Below are 19,086 nucleotides of genomic sequence, written 5' to 3' on the forward strand. Positions count from 1 at the left end.
ATTTTTTACAAATCGTAGCTTCATCGGAATGGTCCGAAACCTGGTGACTTTATTGGTACTTGGTATACCCAAACAAATTGGGGACAGGATTTGAAAAGTCTAAGTGGTCGTAAAAAAAATAGTCACACTCAGGACCTTCGGGTCAAAACTGACCCCTATAGGAAATTAATGGGAAATTGGTTTTTTTTGTGCATACAATCTACAAATCAGCCAGGATGCAGAAAAAAAGGACTCGACAGTGAAGGGGTGAATCTCTAAAACATCAAGAGTGCAAAACAGAAAAACAAAAAAACTCACACACACACACACAAAAACACACGCACACACAAATGAATGCGTGCCATTCCAAAAGCTAATTGTGTTTTTGTGTGTGTGTGAGTTTTTTTGTCTGTTTTGCACTCTTGATGTTTTAGAGATTCACCCCTTCACTGTTGAGTCCTTTTTTTCTGCATCCTGGCTGATTTGTAGATTGTATGCACAAAAAAACTCTGTATTTTCATATTTTTGCCAATTTCCCATTCATTTCCCATGGGGGTCATTTTTGACCCGAAGGTCCTGAGTGTGACTTTTTTTACGACCACTTAGACTTTTCAAATCTGTCCCCAATTTTTTTGGGTGTTCATATACCAAGTACCAATAAAGTCACCAAGTTTCAGACCATTCCGATGAAGCTACGATTTTTAACATTTTTTATTTTAAAACATTTGGGTCAGAAATGAACGAAGAGCCCCAGAGGGTTAAAGGGTTAGTTCACCCAAAAATGAAAAATTCTGTTATTAATTCATTGCCCTCATGTCGTTCCAAACCTTCGTCCATCTTCAGACACAAGACATTTCAGATGAAATCCCAGAGCTCTTTGACCCCTCCATAGACAACAATGTGATGAACACTTTCAAGACCCTAAAGGAAATACATTGTTAAAATAGTCCAGGTGACTCCAGTGGTTCAACATTAATGTTATGAAGCGATGACAATACACTTTGTGTGCAAAAACAAAAATAAAAACTTTATTCAACAATTTTGTTTTAGCGCTAGCCAAGCCATGTAATTCAAGGCAAATGTAACATTTAGCTTTATCATTGCATATCTATCTATATTTAAAGCATCAAACCATTGAACAGTTCATATTTAAAGTCATTCTTACCTTTTAAAGTGTCGTTGGGTTGCCAGCAGTGCAAATTCAGTCCTGTCATCCAACAAATTAACGTCTGTCATGAACATTTGTGTTTTTGCAACAGCCAAATCCACTTGTTTAGTCTTTTAAATCAATTTTAGTATCTCGAAAAGGCACACATCTAAAAAGCCTAGTAAATGTGGTTGAAAAAAAGCCTCTTAATTGGTCCTTTGTGGAAAAGCTGTAATTCAGAGCATTTTTTAAATTTTATTTGTCCAATAAAAATCACTAAATCCAACACAATGCAGATCATATACATAGACAGTAGAGTGAGCCTATACAACATTCTCAATGTGACACACACACACACACACACACACACACACACACAAACACACACGTCAAAGTTAGATCAAAGTCCTAGATTGGTTGATGCTTCCAAACAAAACATGTTGTACATGGTTTATTTTTATCTGTTTGATACCATTTATTACAGTTATTGTTAGGTTTATTGTTTATTCTGTTTGGTACTTTTTTCAGTTATTGAAATTTTATGTTTTTTCCTTAGAAATAAATGATTGCTCTGTCTCCTACTTTGTCGTTTCCTTAAAGCATGGTCATATTTGTCTGTAAGCATATTTTGGCATCTTAGTCTCACCCAACACAAATGGTTTTTAAAACATTTTACAATTGTAGAGGTTAATGTCGTTAAACCATTGGTTTACTTCAGCCTATATGCAGTCATTGAGTACTATCTAGTGGCTATTGATATTTTAATACCATCATATGTCACCAGAGGTCACCACATCTTTAGGTTTTGGCTGTCTGGACTGTTTTTTTTGTACTGAAGTTAAAGAAATATTAAATATAACGTAAAAATAAGCATATTTTACATTAAAATGTGGTACTTTTAGAGGTAAATAAATAAATGAATACCCCAAAAATCACAAAAAAAGGCATAAATTGAATTAAAACCTTTTAAGGACCAATTAAGGGCTGTTATATGAAGGACACTTGAGGGTTAAGTTACACTCTAAAAAATGCTTGGTTAAAAACAACCCATGTTGGGTTGAAAATGGACAAACCCAGCAATTGGGTTGTTTTAAGCAAACATTTAACCCAAACGCTGGGTTAAAAACCCCATTTACTGGGTTAAAACAACCCAATTGCATTTTTTTTTAGAGTGTATGTTGTTTGGCCCTTCACACCTTTTAAATAATTTAAGTCCTACCCCCTTCAAGAAAACATTTGTGATAAAGAAAAAATCTTACCCGAGTTACCCTTGATCCGGAGTTAAAATGTGACAAACAAATCCACTCTGTAGTTTTCTGCAGTGTAGGGACTTCACAAGCTTAAAAATGATCTTAGTTTGAATGATTTGGAGATATGCTTTAGCATTTTGACACCAAACTTCCTCACTCTGACCACGCCACATCAATTTGGTCACAGCGCCACCTGATGTTCGAACGTGATAAACTATTAAATATCAAAAAATATCCTTATTATTGACTGTATTTATGATTTTTTTTAGCTGTTTTTGCCTAAAATGATCTTAACAGGTCTTTAATTGCTCATTGTTACAGATGCTTTGATGCTCCTAGCCATGTTGGCATGACCTTCTTTCAGGGCCGGCCCTGACCAATTTGCTGCCCTAGGCAAGATTTTACTTGGTGCCCCTTGTATCAAGGTTTAGCACTACACGTTATCATTCTAAGTTGTGGAAACACTCGTACTGTTTTATTTTTGTAATGCATTGATGTTTTATTTTTATTGTTGTTTTATATGATGTCCAGTCCATTCTACCCCATCATTATGTTCATGATATTATTATTGTTTTTTATTTGTTAAAGGCTGATGATAGTAAAACTGTACAAATATTACACCTATGCCACATTACAGCCTAAACACAAAGAGCAAGAGTAATTGCATCTAACATTCATGCACAAACTATTAATTGAGAACTAGCAAAAGTGTTTGTTTTCCAGTAGATGGCAGCAATCTTCCACTAAACTATGAGCATTCATGCTTTCACCAGGAATTCAACTGAGAAATTTTGATATTTAATGTGAATTTTACATAAAATGTTGCCATTTTAAATAAACCTGTATATAAATATCATTACTAATTTAGGCAAATACATTTTAAAATTGCTATACACCCCCTTAAAACTGCACAACTGCAGAGTAAAAACATTAGGCTATTAAAAAAGTGATATTACATGCGTTTAATATTTTTATATTATTTATTTTTTACAAAATCACACTGGCTGTGACCTCTGGAGAACCCAGAACAGCTGCTTGCATAAAGTTTAAGGTAAAAATAACTGGAATTAATTAGCAAACATTAGTATTTTACTACTATGCAATTAAATAAACTGTTCATTAACTGTTCAACTAATTTGCCTACATCCCTTTACTTCTGTCTTTACACAGCAAAAAATGCTCTTCTTATTTAGAATCTTTTTCTTGTTTCCAGTCCAAATATCTAATAATTCTTAAATCAAGGTGCATTTACTAGATGAGTAAAATGACATACTTCATTTTGATTTGATTTTCAAGTAAACAAGAAAAATGTCTTGAGTTTTTGCTTAAAACAAGCAAAATTATCTGCCAATGGGATGAGAAAAATAATCTTATTTCTGTTTGGGACAGAAAAAAGATTTAAATCAGAAATAAGATTATTTTTCCACTCCATTGGCAGATAATTTTGCTTATTTTAAGCAAAAACTCACTTCATTTTGATTTTATTTTCAAGAAAACAAGAAAACTGTCTTCTGTCATTTAACTTATCTAGTAAATGCACCTTCAACCTTGATTTAGGAATTTTAGATATTTAGACTATAAACAAGACACAAATACTACGTAAGAAGAGCAGTGTATCCCTTATCTTCCCTGCATCAGAGGGCTTCTGTCTTTTTTTTAGACCGTCCGTCATAAATAATCAGGCAACTTACACCGTGTCAACACCTGGCGCGAACAGCCAAGCACCCTAAAAAATGAAAGCAACCTTGTCTGCGTTGGATGCGGCGAGAGGCGACGCGACACAACAAATTCCCCTAACGATAAACTGATCGCGCGTTGTATTTCTGACGCACTTCAAGTAGATCGGCGGGGGGAGATTGATGAGGCGGACCGGAAAGATGCGGGGACTTAGTTACGTTTTTTTGCGCTTTATTTGGTAATATTTCAAATTAATATTAATAAAATAGTATCAGTAATACATTTTGGCGCCCCTATGGATGAGTGGCGCCCCTAGCATTTGCCTATTCCGCCTATGCCACGGGCCGGCCCTGCCTTCTTTGTGCTTGGTCCCTTCCTATATTTTTATTGATTATGTATGTTCATCATTTTACAAAAAACCTGAAAAGTTTTACTTGAAAGTGTCAGAAAATGATGAAGTATTTAACAAGACAGCCTTTTATTTTGTGATTTATTTTGTGCTTTTATAGATGAATGAACAGTGGAATATTTATGCTGAAAACTAAACTGAAATAATGACGTTATCCATTTTCATCACTTTTAATCAAATATCAGTCAGGTAAATTACAATTGAGCATAAAACCTTTCATTAATACATAATGATACATGACAATAGTTACACTTTCCAAGACAGATGCATCAAAAAACAAACAAAAACACATACGCACTATGAAGGTAGAGTTCAGTACCCAATGAAAACTTTATTTTTTTAATATTTTTGTAAGTTTTGTTGGTAAATATAAAATATTATTCACAAATAATCACTTTCCAAGAATAACAGTAATAAACTATTCCCCTTTATAATGCGGTTATCTAAATCACCTGATCATTTTTGTTTATGTATTTCTTTGCAACACTGAAAGACCACAAACTCACATAAAATGCCGAGAGTCAAACTGATCAGGAAACACTGATTGCCATCATGACCACATATTTTCACATAAACAAAAATCTACATTTGAGCCTGTTTATTTATAAAAGTAGCGTGGAAAAAAAAGTGGCTTACAAGAAGACATTTGTAAACATTACTTAAAAAGATTATGTTGGATATACTTAAAACTATAATTTTCTAAATTGATCAAATTGAGTTGCCATTACTTAAGAGTCCAAGTTGAAAACATGCAAAGTCTAATAGGATAAACACAAATAAAAAGAGTTTCAAATAGCTGATGCAAATAGTAAAACAGGCACAGTATTTTTTACAGTGAAGTTTTATCTCTTTGTCACCATCAGTGTTTGCACCCTGAAATTGCAGTTATTTGTGGAGTTATCTCCTCAGCGCTGAAGAATCTAATGTTTTGAGGTGTGTGTGTGTGTGTGGGTTGCCAACTCACCAGTTGTGAACGATGATTGACGTTTTGAACTTTCTGGAAACTTTTTTAAGTTTATAAGAACTTTTTTTCCAATAAACACAAAATGTTAAATTGCTTCAACTACAAAATATTTGTTACAGAGTAGTTGCACCTCTGCAGAAAACAAATGTCAAGTTGACTCAACTAAACGTTTTTCTTTTTTTTTGTTAAACTTATTTTCAGTTCGTATAACTGATATTTACAAAAGTTGAGTCAACAAGAAAAAGCTAGGGGAAATTAGTACTAAGATTTTTTTTTCATACAAGATTTTTAAGGCCTGCACACACCGGGACGAATATCGCCCGCGTTTATCGCCAGCGTTTTTCGTGACGTTTTTCGGCGCGTCTTGAGTGTTCACACCCAAGCGATTTTCACTCGCGATGCGCCGAGTGAACGTGCAATTTCACCCCCTGACATTAGATGGCGCTTATTGAAAAACAGAAATAGCCCGGTACACAAGGTGGCGCTGCGCTCGCTGCATCCCTTGTCACACAGAAGAAGAAGAAGAGAGAGAGTATTTACATGTTAGCCGAAACACACATTACTCTCCATAACAGCTCCCTCTTTTCAATATTTTTGTAGTCACTGTGGCGTTTGTCAAACAACTCTCTGTGTTCAGACACCAACGAGACCAGCAGCTCGACGTTCATCTTTCCTCGTTGCATTGTCTTCTTCGCCAATGTGTGCTCGGCTAGACCGTTTTGTGCTTGAGCGCCACCAAGTCGTGTTTTACTGTAACTTCAGCAGCTCCAGGCACGTGAACAAAAGCGCCGATCTGATTGGTCGGCCAGTTTGTTTTTTTTTTTTTTTTTTTTTTATTAACACCACACAGCTGTTTATACAAAGTGAGAGACAAGGCACAAATATACACAGTTTGGGGAAAAATAATAATAATCATAATGATAAAAATATATATATACACAAAAAAAAACAAAAAAAACAAGTAAAAGAAAAGAAAAGAAAAAATGTAATAAAATAAACAATAAAAAAGAAAAACAGCACAACATATAGATGTATAGATAATATATATATATACAGGTACTATACAAATAATAATAATTGTAGTAAAAGTAGTTATAATAATAGTAATAGTAATGGTAGTAATGGTAGTTGCATTAGCAGTATTAGTAGTAATAATAACAGTAACAGTAATACAAATAACAATATTATTAGTAATAATAATAATAATAATAATAATGGATCAATTTTATAGTTTTTGGATATATATCACTCTCTGGGTCTGGGAGTCACTGCCACACCGACGGCAAGCACAACCAACAGGCCCCACAAACACAGATGCCATTCTCATCTCTAATCAGCCTGGTCTCCCTCCCCGACACCGCCAGAACCCATCCCCCATACAGGCAGTTAACCTTCTGTGCTCTGCTGCATCTTCCTCCACCAAGGATGCTGGGGCACCACAACAGGCACCTACAAACCAAGCTCACCTGGTTTGGCTGTGACCTGGGAGATAGAATCATTTGGTTGCCCCTTTTTTTTTATGAAGATTTTAATCTGTGGTTGAAACCATGGTGTACCCCAGTCGGCTTCCCGGCCAGAGACACCACATCCAACCCAGACAGCACTCCTTCACCGTCACTTTTAATGGGAGAGTGGCCCGCCGGCAAAGATGGCCAAGGGAGGGACCAGGCAAACCTACAACCTAACCGGAGATGTCCATGCCGAAAAGACCCGCCAGTCACACCCACCGACAGCACTAGAGTCGCCGCCAGACCCAGACAGCTTATCGAGAGCATAAATTATAATTGTTTATAAATATTTTGATTCAGATTTTATCAATAAAGACAATGGGAGGACAACTTAATCTGTATTGATAAAAATCAAGTCGTGTTTTACTGTAACTTCAGCAGCTCCAGGCACGTGAACAAAAGCGCCGATCTGATTGGTCGGCCAGTTTTTAACGCGCCGCGTCAAAAAAAAAAAACGAACCCGAGGCGTTTTTTTAAAAATGACGCTTTTACGCCTGACGTTTTACGCGTCGGTGTGAACACTCACATTGGCGCCCATTGTTTAGTCACGAGGCGTTAAACGTCGGCGATAAACGCGCGCGAAAATCGTCCCGGTGTGAACAGGCCTTTACAGTGTGGATTTTTGCTAAAGCAACACAACAAAATCAGTCATTTCAACTTTTGTCAAGATTTTTACATCGCAGCGTTCCACACACTGTTAGACCTTACCAGACTTTTTTACAGTAAAATACTGGCAACACTGTTTAAAAAGAAAAAAACCATTTAAAGAGAGATAAGAAAAACGTGGAAGAGGGGAAATAATGTTTTCTCAGTGTGTTTCAGGGTATTGGCTATGTCAATTTCAGACATAGGCACCATTAATATCATCTTTAAGTATGTGGGGGCACAGTTTAATTAAACAAAATTTAATTTGTTACTAGTTACTCATTATTACTTATTACTTTCTGGCAACAGTAATTAGTTATACTAAGTAATTTGGCAGTCGATTTGTAAAGAGAAACTACGTACTCAAACGTACTGACTAAACACGTAATGCTTACGTGTGTGCCATCACCGTTCTCATTTATTTATTTATTTTTTAAGTTTACACGAAGCAGGTATATCGTTTCAAATCTATTTCAAAATCTGTTTCAGGGTTTGGGTTCTCTAGCCGTGCGGATGAGCGGCTGGAAGGCATTGAGAGTTTTTCTATTTTGGTTGAGGATGGTGTCACACAAATGGTAAAAATAATGATTTCTTACAACGGAAATGAATCAATCATAAACTTACTTTAGCTGGACAATAACTTTTTTTTGCTGTACAGCTAAAACAATTTCTCCTCCATTAATTTTCTATAATCACTGTGAAGCTGCTTTGAAACAATCTATATTGTAAAAAACACTATATAAATGAAGGAGACTTGACTACTAGTTACTGCAAAAAGTAATAATATTACTGTAACATTATGGCCCTGTCCCAAATGGCACCCTAAACCCTCACGGCCTTCCTCTGAGTCCGCACTTTCATGACGTAATGTCGCTTTGACTGTCGGGAAGAAGTCTAACCCGCACCAGAAGTGCGCATCGAGGGCGCATATTAACCTCAAAGGGGTCGCTCGCGAGCACCCTTCTGAGACCTAAAATGACAAATGGGACTCTCTGCGTTCTCGTGGACTTAACGGACACACGCACGAGGCAGCCATTGTCCACAAGACCGAAAGTGCACATGAAGTGTGCCATTTGGGACCGGGCCTTAGTCTCCTGATCTATCCTTATGCAAAGCATGCTGGGAATTGGAAACACACTGCTCAGTTTCTATTCTCAACACAAATGGTTTAGGTTAACGTAACATTTTACAAATTTCATTTAATGTAAGAAAATTGAGCGCAAACTAAAGATTTGTGTTGTTTCAGCTTATTTTCTTTAAATGAACTGCGCAAACAACTAGAATCCTTGTTTTGAGCGGACGACAAAATCAACACTTAGTGACTTTCCACTTTTATCTTCTCCTGTCCATTTTACTGGAATATTCGAAGAATTGCAACTAGAAATATCTCTGAAGTTTATCTTAGACAGGTTCTCAAAATCTGCAATGCTCATCTTAAATTTGTCTAGGAGTTCTATTATTGTCTGTGTCTGTTGTGTCTGAGGAATTGTGTTTTTCTCTTTGGGCATCACATAACATTCTGGCTCTTCTACTGTCCCATCGGTTTTCTCCACAATTACTACCTTAAAGAAGTGAGTTGGCACTGCTCTACTTGAGTTATTCAATGTAAATAACACTAACTTCTTTCCCAGGTAAAGTGGTCCAGTGTACACATGGACATTACGGACTTGGTCCTTCATAACTATATCTCTACAATACTTCTCCAATTCACTCCATGAGCGTTTGTTTAAACTCTTCTCCTGTGGTGCCATGTTGCTCATCAAAAAAGTGTCATGATAGGCTTCCTGACACCACCTGTGATTGGCAGCCGCAGCAAGATGACCTTGATTATAGTCTTTGTCCTCGATTTCATTCATTCCAAAGCGCATGTGCTCCTCACAGCTGTCCTTTAAAGTTTCCCTGTTCAATATCTCATACACCCAGACAGCATTCTTGGTTTCACTGTTGTATGACATGATGTAAGATTTTCTTTTCCTTATTTCAGTGCGTGTAGGAACTCTGTCTATTAATGTATAGGCATTTGAACAATTTTCAAAAGAGGTGGATTTGTATTTTTCAGGTTCATCGTCAGATACGACAGAGAGTGGGATCCGTATGCTGATGGGTGGTCTGTTTTTAGGCGTATTTCCATGTTGCTCTCTGTTTTTTGGAGTTGAAGGCTGTGTTTGTGATGTTGGTTTGTGTGTAGATGCAGCTGGTCCAGAATTGGGTTTGGGAGCTTGTTTTTGTTTCCCTTTAGTCATCATCTTCTTCTCAGCACGGTTTGGTTTATTTGATCTCTCTCGTGTTTCTCCTGTCATGCTTTCTTCTGTTCCACAAGCTTGATGAACATCAGTTAACAGATCAACATTTTCTGCTTCCCCTCTTTCATTCTCTCTTTCAACTTTCTCTTTTCTTTCATACAACCATCTTTTTATCACCTGGATCATTATCACGCGAGCCCAGTGTTTTCTTTTGCTTGGTTTCATCTCCATTCTTGTTGCTTTTCCCCAAGCTCGTTTGATATCATCCTCTGGCCAGAGATTACCATTCTCCCTTTCAATCGCATATTTCTTTTTAATCGCATTATTAGCAGCATGTAAGCACCGAGACATATTAAAAAACAATAACAAATCCTCAACTAAGTACTCTAAAGTGACATCTGGTGGGTTTCTCCCCCCTTTTTCACGAGTGGTTTTACCATTTCTAGGAGATTCAGAAAGATGCCTTTTTGAGGTCAAACTCATCTTGATCTTGTTCAACAGAGGGAATTTAAGAACAGAGTTAAAGAATAAATCCTCCTTGACTCAGTCTTGTAGGATATTATTGCTTATTTAAAGGTCTTCAACAAGGATCTTTAGGTTTTTCTAAAATAATGTGTTCACATCTGGAAACAAACAAACAAACTTTGTGTTGAAATTCTTCTTAATTCAGGAATTAAATTAATTGAGAAGAGAAAATATACTCACATCAACAGGCTTGTGACCGGACAAACAGAAACATCCGCTTCTCTGATTTTACATCAGTTCTCTTCTGCCAAACACACACACACACACACATAGATTTTATTATGTACTAAAACAGAAAAATGTTTCATTAAGAACATTGTACAAGCAGAATCACTGAAGGACAAAGAAACACAAGAACTACAAATTAAGCCTTCGGCCACAGCCTTAGATGAAATCAACTGAAGATAAAAGAAGACATTATATCTCTCTTATTACAAACCAGACTGACTTCTTTTCTGACATTCATCTATAGGGTTGATCTGTTTGTGTTTAATGTTCTGTTACGCTAGAGTTTAAAGGGTTTCTGTTGTGTGAGATTACCGCTGGAGAGTAGAGCCTGTGCTTCAGCAGAAGACCAAAAAGCACTGATGATATGCTGCATGTTGCTTGCTTTAAATGCAGTGTAGTTGCTGATGCAGTGATAAGCTGTTTTATGATTTGGTTTACTTTACTTTAGGAATTCTTCTTAGACAATTGTAATGAGTCCCCAGTATTATTATTAGCACACTAGTTTAGAAAGGCACACAGTAAATTCCCCTGTGTTTAGCTGGAAATCACCAGCAGGTGTTAAAGTAACACTGAAGCAGTGTTGGAGTTAATAAGATACTTAAGTGAGTAATTGAGTGATGACTGTTTGATTATTGAAGACACCTGATGATAATGAGCAGAATCACTGACGGAAAGAGAACCACTGCGTCCGAAACCTGGAAAATGCTGCTTTCGGAAGACACAATTCATGGCAGGAAGGCACCAAGGCACATTCGAATCTAATGTTAGCGTCACTTCCTGTCTCCTGAAAGACCTTCACCTGATCGATTTTTGAAGGCAGCATTTGAATCCTTCGCTGCCTTTGATATCCCACAATCCTGTGCTTTCCATTCTATGACAGTTGAGCTGGAAAACAAGATGGCATCCGAAAGTTGTGTTTGCTGGTCAGTTTATGTGTAAATGTACATTTTTGACCAACATTTTCCACTTCTGATGTCATTTCTAGCAAGAAATTACTAATGCAGTGATTAAATATTTGTTTATTTCTCACCAAAGCTTGCACTATTTGGCTGTAGATCATTAAACGGTTACACTGCCTTCGAAGTTGATGATTTATTGAAAATTCACCATTATGGTGATCAGTGTTTGATTTATGTAACGGAGGCCAGCTAGTAGTTGCTGTGCGAGTAAACCTCACTCCTCTGATCTCAAGAGATGCTCTAGCGACTGACGCTAGAGGTTGCAGCCTTTAGCCTCCTTGTTAGAGCGTCCGACTCTCATGCCAGCGGACCCGGGTTCGAGTCCCGCTTAGAGCGGGGCGGTTCGAACAGGAGGGGTTACATTGGTGCCGTGACCCGGATGGGAGTGAGGTTTAGGGGGGTGAGTGTAACGGAGGCCAGCTAGTAGTTGCTGTGCGAGTAAACCTCACTCCTCTGATCTCAAGAGACGCTCTAGCGACTGACGCTAGAGGTTGCAGCCTTTAGCCTCCTTGTTAGAGCGTCTGACTCTCATGCTGGCGGACCCGGGTTCGAGTCCCGCTTGGAGCGGGCGGTTCGAACAGGAGGGGTTACATTGGTGCCGTGACCCGGATGGGAGTGAGGTTTAGGGGGGTGAGTGTAACGGAGGCCAGCTAGTAGTTGCTGTGCGAGTAAACCTCACTCCTCTGATCTCAAGAGATGCTCTAGCGACTGACGCTAGAGGTTGCAGCCTTTAGCCTCCTTGTTAGAGCGTCCGACTCTCATGCCAGCGGACCCGGGTTCGAGTCCCGCTTAGAGCGGGGCGGTTCGAACAGGAGGGGTTACATTTAGTTTCCTTAGTTCCTTCAGTTTGACTGATCCTTATGCGAGTTCGTGGTCTTTTTAACAGTGTTTACTAAAATGCATAATTTGTTATAAAAGAAACCATTAACAAAGATGGCCAAGTGATATATCTTTCTTCATTATAAAGAAAAAAAATGATATCATCATAGACCAAAAGTGGTTATATGTTAATAGGTTTTCACAAACAGTACTTTCTTGCCATAGAACATTTAACACACACACACACACACACACACACGCACACACACACCTCAATGTCACCATTGTTGAGATTCATATGCTGATTCTTGATGTATGCTTCTAAACCCTTTCCCCCCAGAATGTATTTAAAAATCTAAATTTAGAATGTTTGATCTTTGTCAAGGAAGTATTGTTGGTGAATATTATCTATTAACAACAAATAACCAATTTTAAGTTCAGTCAAACATTTTTATTTAAGATGACAAAAACTACATCACCTAATTATGATTATAATTTTTTTCAACAAATTATGTGTTTTGTTAAAGGTACAAATGCCACAAACTCACATAAGTCAAGAGTCAAACTGCCCAGCTAAATGAAACACTGATTTTCAATAAACATCAACATATAAACCTCTGTTAATTAAAAAAAAAAAAAAAAAAAAAAAAGTAGACAAATTACAGAAATAAAGTCAGTCTGGTTTGTAATAAGAGAGACTGGATGTCTTTTCAGTTGATTTCATCTAAGGCTGTGGCTGAAGTCGGCTGTGTTTCTTTTTCCTTCAGTGATTTTGCTCATTATCATCAGGTGTTCATCACTAATGATCAATCATAACTGAATTAATCACTTAATAATCTCATTAACTTTAACACTGCTTCAGTGTTACTTTAACACCTGCTGGTGATTTCCTTATGAACACAGAGCATTGTTAATTCAACACCAGGGAATTAACTTTAAGCAAGCATTAAATCTGAACTGTGTGTTTGTACATAACTAAAATCGTAAACAACATTACGTTTATCTGTAACTATTAAGGTGAGACACACCAGGTGAAAACAGTTTTTTCATGCCGTGGTCAATTTTTCGATTTTGAGCCAGTTGGCTCCCTTAACTCTTTCCCTGCCAAATGCAGAATTTTCCATTATTTGTGAGAAAACGCTTCCCTGTCGAACACAGAATTTTCTGGGTTTCCGTGTTTTCACTGTTATACACTGGGGCACTATTACACATCTTCTGAATAAGTACAGAATCTACAGATCAAAACACAGGCAAAGAACACACACAAAAAAACAAGCAATCATATGTAATTAGATGCATATTTAAAATAACGTGATCATCAACATTAAACATCATATAAATCAAAACTGCCTAATGTCACTGAATGAGACGAGCTACAGGACTGTGCAAACATTAGGGTGTTGATGGACTCAATCTACTCCATCTGTGTTTGATCATCGCTCTGAATCTGATCTGGATGTAGTCTTTGACAAAAACGTGATTTTCTCAGCTTTTTGTTCAAACTGTTGCTTTTTTATGAAACTTACCCATATTACAGTTGTGATAAAAAAGGAATGCATGAAGCTAGAATAAAACTTTGTTTTTTAAGCAGAGGGTCTGCTCTTTTTTTTGTTTGCTCAGATATTCATACAACAAAATATTCTATGGGCCATTCATTTTTTTTTGAAAATGATCAAAAACCCTTGCGGTGGCTGGCAACTTGTAAAGGAAGATTATTATATAAATATTGGTGAACTTACAAACACACTCCCAGATACATACACACGCACACATATAAGACAAGATCCTAAACCAAAAGGAGGAAAAGGAAGGATGAATGTCCAAGCATGGTGAAAAATGAAGAAACCAGCATTATCTGTCTATTAGTTCCTCTGGAAAAACCCAAGAAACTGCATTGAGGTCAATGTAAACAATTACGTATAAATTCCTCTGTCTTTTGTTTTGTGGTGCTTTTTGATTTTGTTTGATAGATGTATCATAGTGGAGAAAAGGCTAATCAGAAATAAAAAACGCCCCTCCCCCTCCCCGTGACATGCCGTGCCTGGTGCCCTCTCCCTCCCCGTGACATGTCGTACCTGGTGCCCTTTCCCTCCACCAGACATGTCGTGCCTGGTGCCCTCTCCCTCCCCGTGACATGTCGTGCATGGTGCCCTCACCCTCCCCGTGACATGTCGTGCCTGGTGCCCTCACCCTCCCCGTGACATGTCGTGCCTGGTGCCCTCTCCCTCCCCGTGACATGTCGTGCCTGGTGCCCTTTCCCTCCCCCAGACATGTTGTGCATGGTGCCCTCACCCTCCCCGTGACATGCCGTGCCTGGTGCCCTCTCCCTCCCCGTGACATGTCGTACCTGGTGCCCTTTCCCTCCCCGTGACATGTCGTACCTGGTGCCCTTTCCCTCCACCAGACATGTCGTGCCTGGTGCCCTCTCCCTCCCCGTGACATGTCGTACCTGGTGCCCTCTCCCTCCCCGTGACATGTCGTGCCTGGTGCCCTCTCCCTCCCCGTGACATGTCGTACCTGGTGCCCTCTCCCTCCCCGTGACATGTCGTACCTGGTGCCCTTTCCCTCCACCAGATATGTCGTACCTGGTGCCCTTTCCCTCCACCAGACATGTCGTACCTGGTGCCCTCTCCCTCCCCGTGACATGTCGTGCCTGGTGCCCTCTCCCTCCCCGTGACATGTCGTGCCTGGTGCCCTCTCCCTCCCCGTGACATGTCGTGCCTGGTGCCCTCACCCTCCCCGTGACATGTCGTGCATGGTGCTCTCTCCCTCCCCGTGACATGTCGTGCCTGGTGCCCTCTCCCTCCCCGTGACATGTCGTGCCTGGTGCCCTCTCCCTCCCCGTGACATGTCGTGCATGGTGCCCTCTCCCTCCCCGTGACATGTCGTGCCTGGTGCCCTCTCCCTCCCCGTGACATGTCGTGCCTGGTGCCCTCTCCCTCCCCGTGACATGTCGTGCATGGTGCTCTCTCCCTCCCCGTGACATGTCGTGCCTGGTGCCCTCTCCCTCCCCGTGACATGTCGTGCCTGGTGCCCTCTCCCTCCCCGTGACATGTCGTGCCTGGTGCCCTCTCCCTCCCCGTGACATGTCGTGCCTGGTGTCATTGTAAAGCTATCAGTTTCCTGCAGCGCTGTCTAAAATTTGGCCATTTCCTTTGTAGAACTGACAACTCCTAAATCAGCTCTTAAACATTCACAGAAAAGATGGCAACAGCTGTCACTTGCGAGAGCTAGTAAAAAGAAAGTAAACAACAGATTAGATGACGAAACCCCCTTAGCGAATTAGATTCAATTAGTTATAGATGGACATATAACAAACAGGGACAGTTTGTTTGCAGTTTGTGTGACTCTTATGAGTGTTTGTAGGTTTTTCTCACACTCAGAGTCAGATATCCACTTCAGTAGCACCTACAAGCACCAATAGTAAAACGGTAATAAACTGGAGAAGTTTTATCTTCTAATTTAAGATCCATATTCACCTGTAGTGTCTCGCCTCAAGCCAAATATTTTATATATTAAATGTATATTGTTACAGTATTATTAAAATGTTAACAGAACTGAAGAGAGTCCTTACCTTGTCTGTCCTCTAAAAATACAGAAAATCATGCAATCTTCAGTGTTCAGTAGGAGTCCAGTAACTTCCTCACATTGAGGAGTGTTTCAGTTGCAAGACCTTATGCTTTTTTCCCTCCCACGGCACTGCCTGGCATTTCAGAAGGAGCCAATGATATTAGGACTGCCCAGGCGCCCACCAATGTCTGTTGGCAGTCTTGCCACTGAAGCACTCCTCCATGCGAGTCATTTACTGAAAAACAGAGCTGAATAGCTGTTGAGGGGTGTTTCAGTTGCGAGACTGCACAGACGCCAACAGACATTCCTGTTTCTAGAGGACAGACAAGGTAAGGACTCTCTTCAGATCTATTAACATTATAAAAAATACTGTAACATTAATGCACATTTATTATATCAAATATTTGACAACATTTACTGATCAAAATGCTGTTCAAGATTATAATTATGTAAAAACACACAGTTGCTTGTTAAAATGTTTCATTTCTAATCAATGCATCTCTGTGTTTAATCCCTTAAAACACAACTGACGTTTACATTAATTTTGCATCATAAAAGCATTTTGAGATGCAAGTATTGAATAAAAATGTCTCTGAAATGTCGGTGTATTTGACAAATATTGCATTTATTTGACTTCAGCTGTGATAAAGTACGTGAGCGTCACTAGGGGAAGCAGAAAGTGTCTGACTTCCAGTCTCCGTTTGCAGCTCCTCCCCAACCCTTGACTCAAAAAACAACAAGCCTCTTAAGGGCACAAAAGGGAAATCAACTGAAAAGACATTACATATCTCGTTACAAACCATACTGACTTTATTTCTGTCATTTGCAGTGGCGGCTGGTCAATAGAGGGCTGGGGCGCCGCCCCCATCAAAATTCCAGAAATATACATGTATACAAAAATTATATAAAAATAAAATAGTTTACTCATACGATGTGCCTGCTGTTAGTAAGAGCCTCAGCATTTAATAAAAACTGGCTTTGATCGGTTAACTATTTTATGTTCTTCAATATGTTTCATGCGGTTTCATGGGCGAGGGACGCCAGACAAATGGACGTCTATCTGAGTTTTTTTATTTTTTATTTATTTTTTTTATTCAAGAAGAAACAAATTACAATAGTGCAAACACACCTCTCTTATAAATCTATCACTTTCCAACAATATGCTTAATATACAAGTAAAATAATTTAGCACAATCATAGGGTAAAAATGGAAATAAATAAAAAGAATGGAACATACGGAGAGAGAGAAAAAAAAAAAAAAAAAAAAAAAAAAAAGGCCAAACAGAAAATAATCATGTAACATGAAAGATCTCATCATATTTCTTCAAAAAATATGTACATTTTCTATTTTCAATTATCCTTAGTGATTTGATTAAATACTCTACTTCGCATAAGAAGTCTTAAGAAACTTAAGAAACCTTTGTTTGTGAAAATAAAACTTTGCCACAAGGATAAGGAAGTTAACAGAAGATTCTAAACCCCGTGACATGTCGTGCCTGGTGCCCTTTCCCTCCCCCAGACATGTCGTGCATGGTGCCCTCTTTAAACTGATGACATCAAATGACTATACAGCTTAATAAAAATATGCTGCATTATTTTACTGTTTAACTCTGTAAAGCTGCTTTGGAACAATCTACATTGTTAAAAGCGCTATATAAATAAACTTGACTCTCCCTCCCCGTGACATGTCGTGCCTGGTGCTCTCTCCCTCCCTGTGACATGTCGTGCCTGGTGCCCTCTCCCTCCCCGTGACATGTCGTGCCTGGTGCTCTCTCCCTCCCTGTGACATGTCGTGCCTGGTGCCCTCTCCCTCCCCGTGACATGTCGTGCCTGGTGCCCTCTCCCTCCCCGTGACATGTCGTGCCTGGTGCCCTCTCCCTCCCCGTGACATGTCGTGCATGGTGCCCTCTCCCTCCCCGTGACATGTCGTGCCTGGTGCCCTCTCCCTCCCCGTGACATGTCGTGCCTGGTGCCCTCTCCCTCCCCGTGACATGTCGTGCATGGTGCCCTCTCCCTCCCCGTGACATGTTGTGCATGGTGCCCTCTCCCTCCCCGTGACATGTCGTGCATGGTGCCCTCTCCCTCCCCGTGACATGTCGTGCCTGGTGCCCTCTCCCTCCCCGTGACATGTTGTGCATGGTGCCCTCTCCCTCCCCGTGACATGTCGTGCCTGGTGCCCTCTCCCTCCCCGTGACATGTCGTGCCTGGTGCCCTCTCCCTCCCCGTGACATGTCGTGCATGGTGCTCTCTCCCTCCCCGTGACATGTCGTGCCTGGTGCCCTCTCCCTCCCCGTGACATGTCGTGCCTGGTGCCCTCTCCCTCCCCGTGACATGTCGTGCCTGGTGCCCTCTCCCTCCCCGTGACATGTCGTGCCTGGTGTCATTGTAAAGCTATCAGTTTCCTGCAGCGCTGTCTAAAATTTGGCCATTTCCTTTGTAGAACTGACAACTCCTAAATCAGCTCTTAAACATTCACAGAAAAGATGGCAACAGCTGTCACTTGCGAGAGCTAGTAAAAAGAAAGTAAACAACAGATTAGATGACGAAACCCCCTTAGCGAATTAGATTCAATTAGTTATAGATGGACATATAACAAACAGGGACAGTTTGTTTGCAGTTTGTGTGACTCTTATGAGTGTTTGTAGGTTTTTCTCACACTCAGAGTCAGATATCCACTTCAGTAGCACCTACAAGCACCAATAGTAAAACGGTAATAAACTGGAGAAGTTTTATCTTCTAATTTAAGATCCATATTCACCTGTAGTGTCTCGCCTCAAGCCAAATATTTTATATATTAAATGTATATTGTTACAGTATTATTAAAATGTTAACAGAACTGAAGAGAGTCCTTACCTTGTCTGTCCTCTAAAAATACAGAAAATCATGCAATCTTCAGTGTTCAGTAGGAGTCCAGTAACTTCCTCACATTGAGGAGTGTTTCAGTTGCAAGACCTTATGCTTTTTTCCCTCCCACGGCACTGCCTGGCATTTCAGAAGGAGCCAATGATATTAGGACTGCCCAGGCGCCCACCAATGTCTGTTGGCAGTCTTGCCACTGAAGCACTCCTCCATGCGAGTCATTTACTGAAAAACAGAGCTGAATAGCTGTTGAGGGGTGTTTCAGTTGCGAGACTGCACAGACGCCAACAGACATTCCTGTTTC

The 19,086-nt window shown here is 39.7% G+C and overlaps 1 protein-coding gene across 2 annotated transcripts; it reads right to left on the reverse strand.

Moving 5' to 3' along the window:
• Nucleotides 1–8,014: 8,014 nt before the first annotated feature.
• Nucleotides 8,015–18,852, reverse strand: LOC307125073 (uncharacterized protein). 2 transcript variants are annotated; one of them, XM_079814686.1, is made up of 3 exons: nt 18,777–18,852; nt 10,528–10,591; nt 8,015–10,445 (listed from the first exon to the last, which is right to left on the reverse strand). In XM_079814686.1, the coding sequence occupies exon 3, from the start codon at nt 10,303–10,305 to the stop codon at nt 8,857–8,859; it is 1,449 nt and encodes a 482-aa protein (XP_079670812.1). In that variant the 5' UTR covers nt 10,306–10,445; nt 10,528–10,591; nt 18,777–18,852; the 3' UTR covers nt 8,015–8,856. The 2 variants fall into 2 exon arrangements, with proteins under 2 accessions (XP_079670812.1, XP_079670813.1); XM_079814687.1 differs by lacking the exon at nt 18,777–18,852 and adding an exon at nt 15,928–15,984 and having other exon boundaries at nt 8,021–10,445.
• Nucleotides 18,853–19,086: the final 234 nt, after the last annotated feature.

Source organism: Gobio gobio (genome assembly GCF_949357685.1).
Source record: "Gobio gobio genome assembly, chromosome: 1".
Lineage (NCBI taxonomy): Eukaryota > Metazoa > Chordata > Actinopteri > Cypriniformes > Gobionidae > Gobio > Gobio gobio.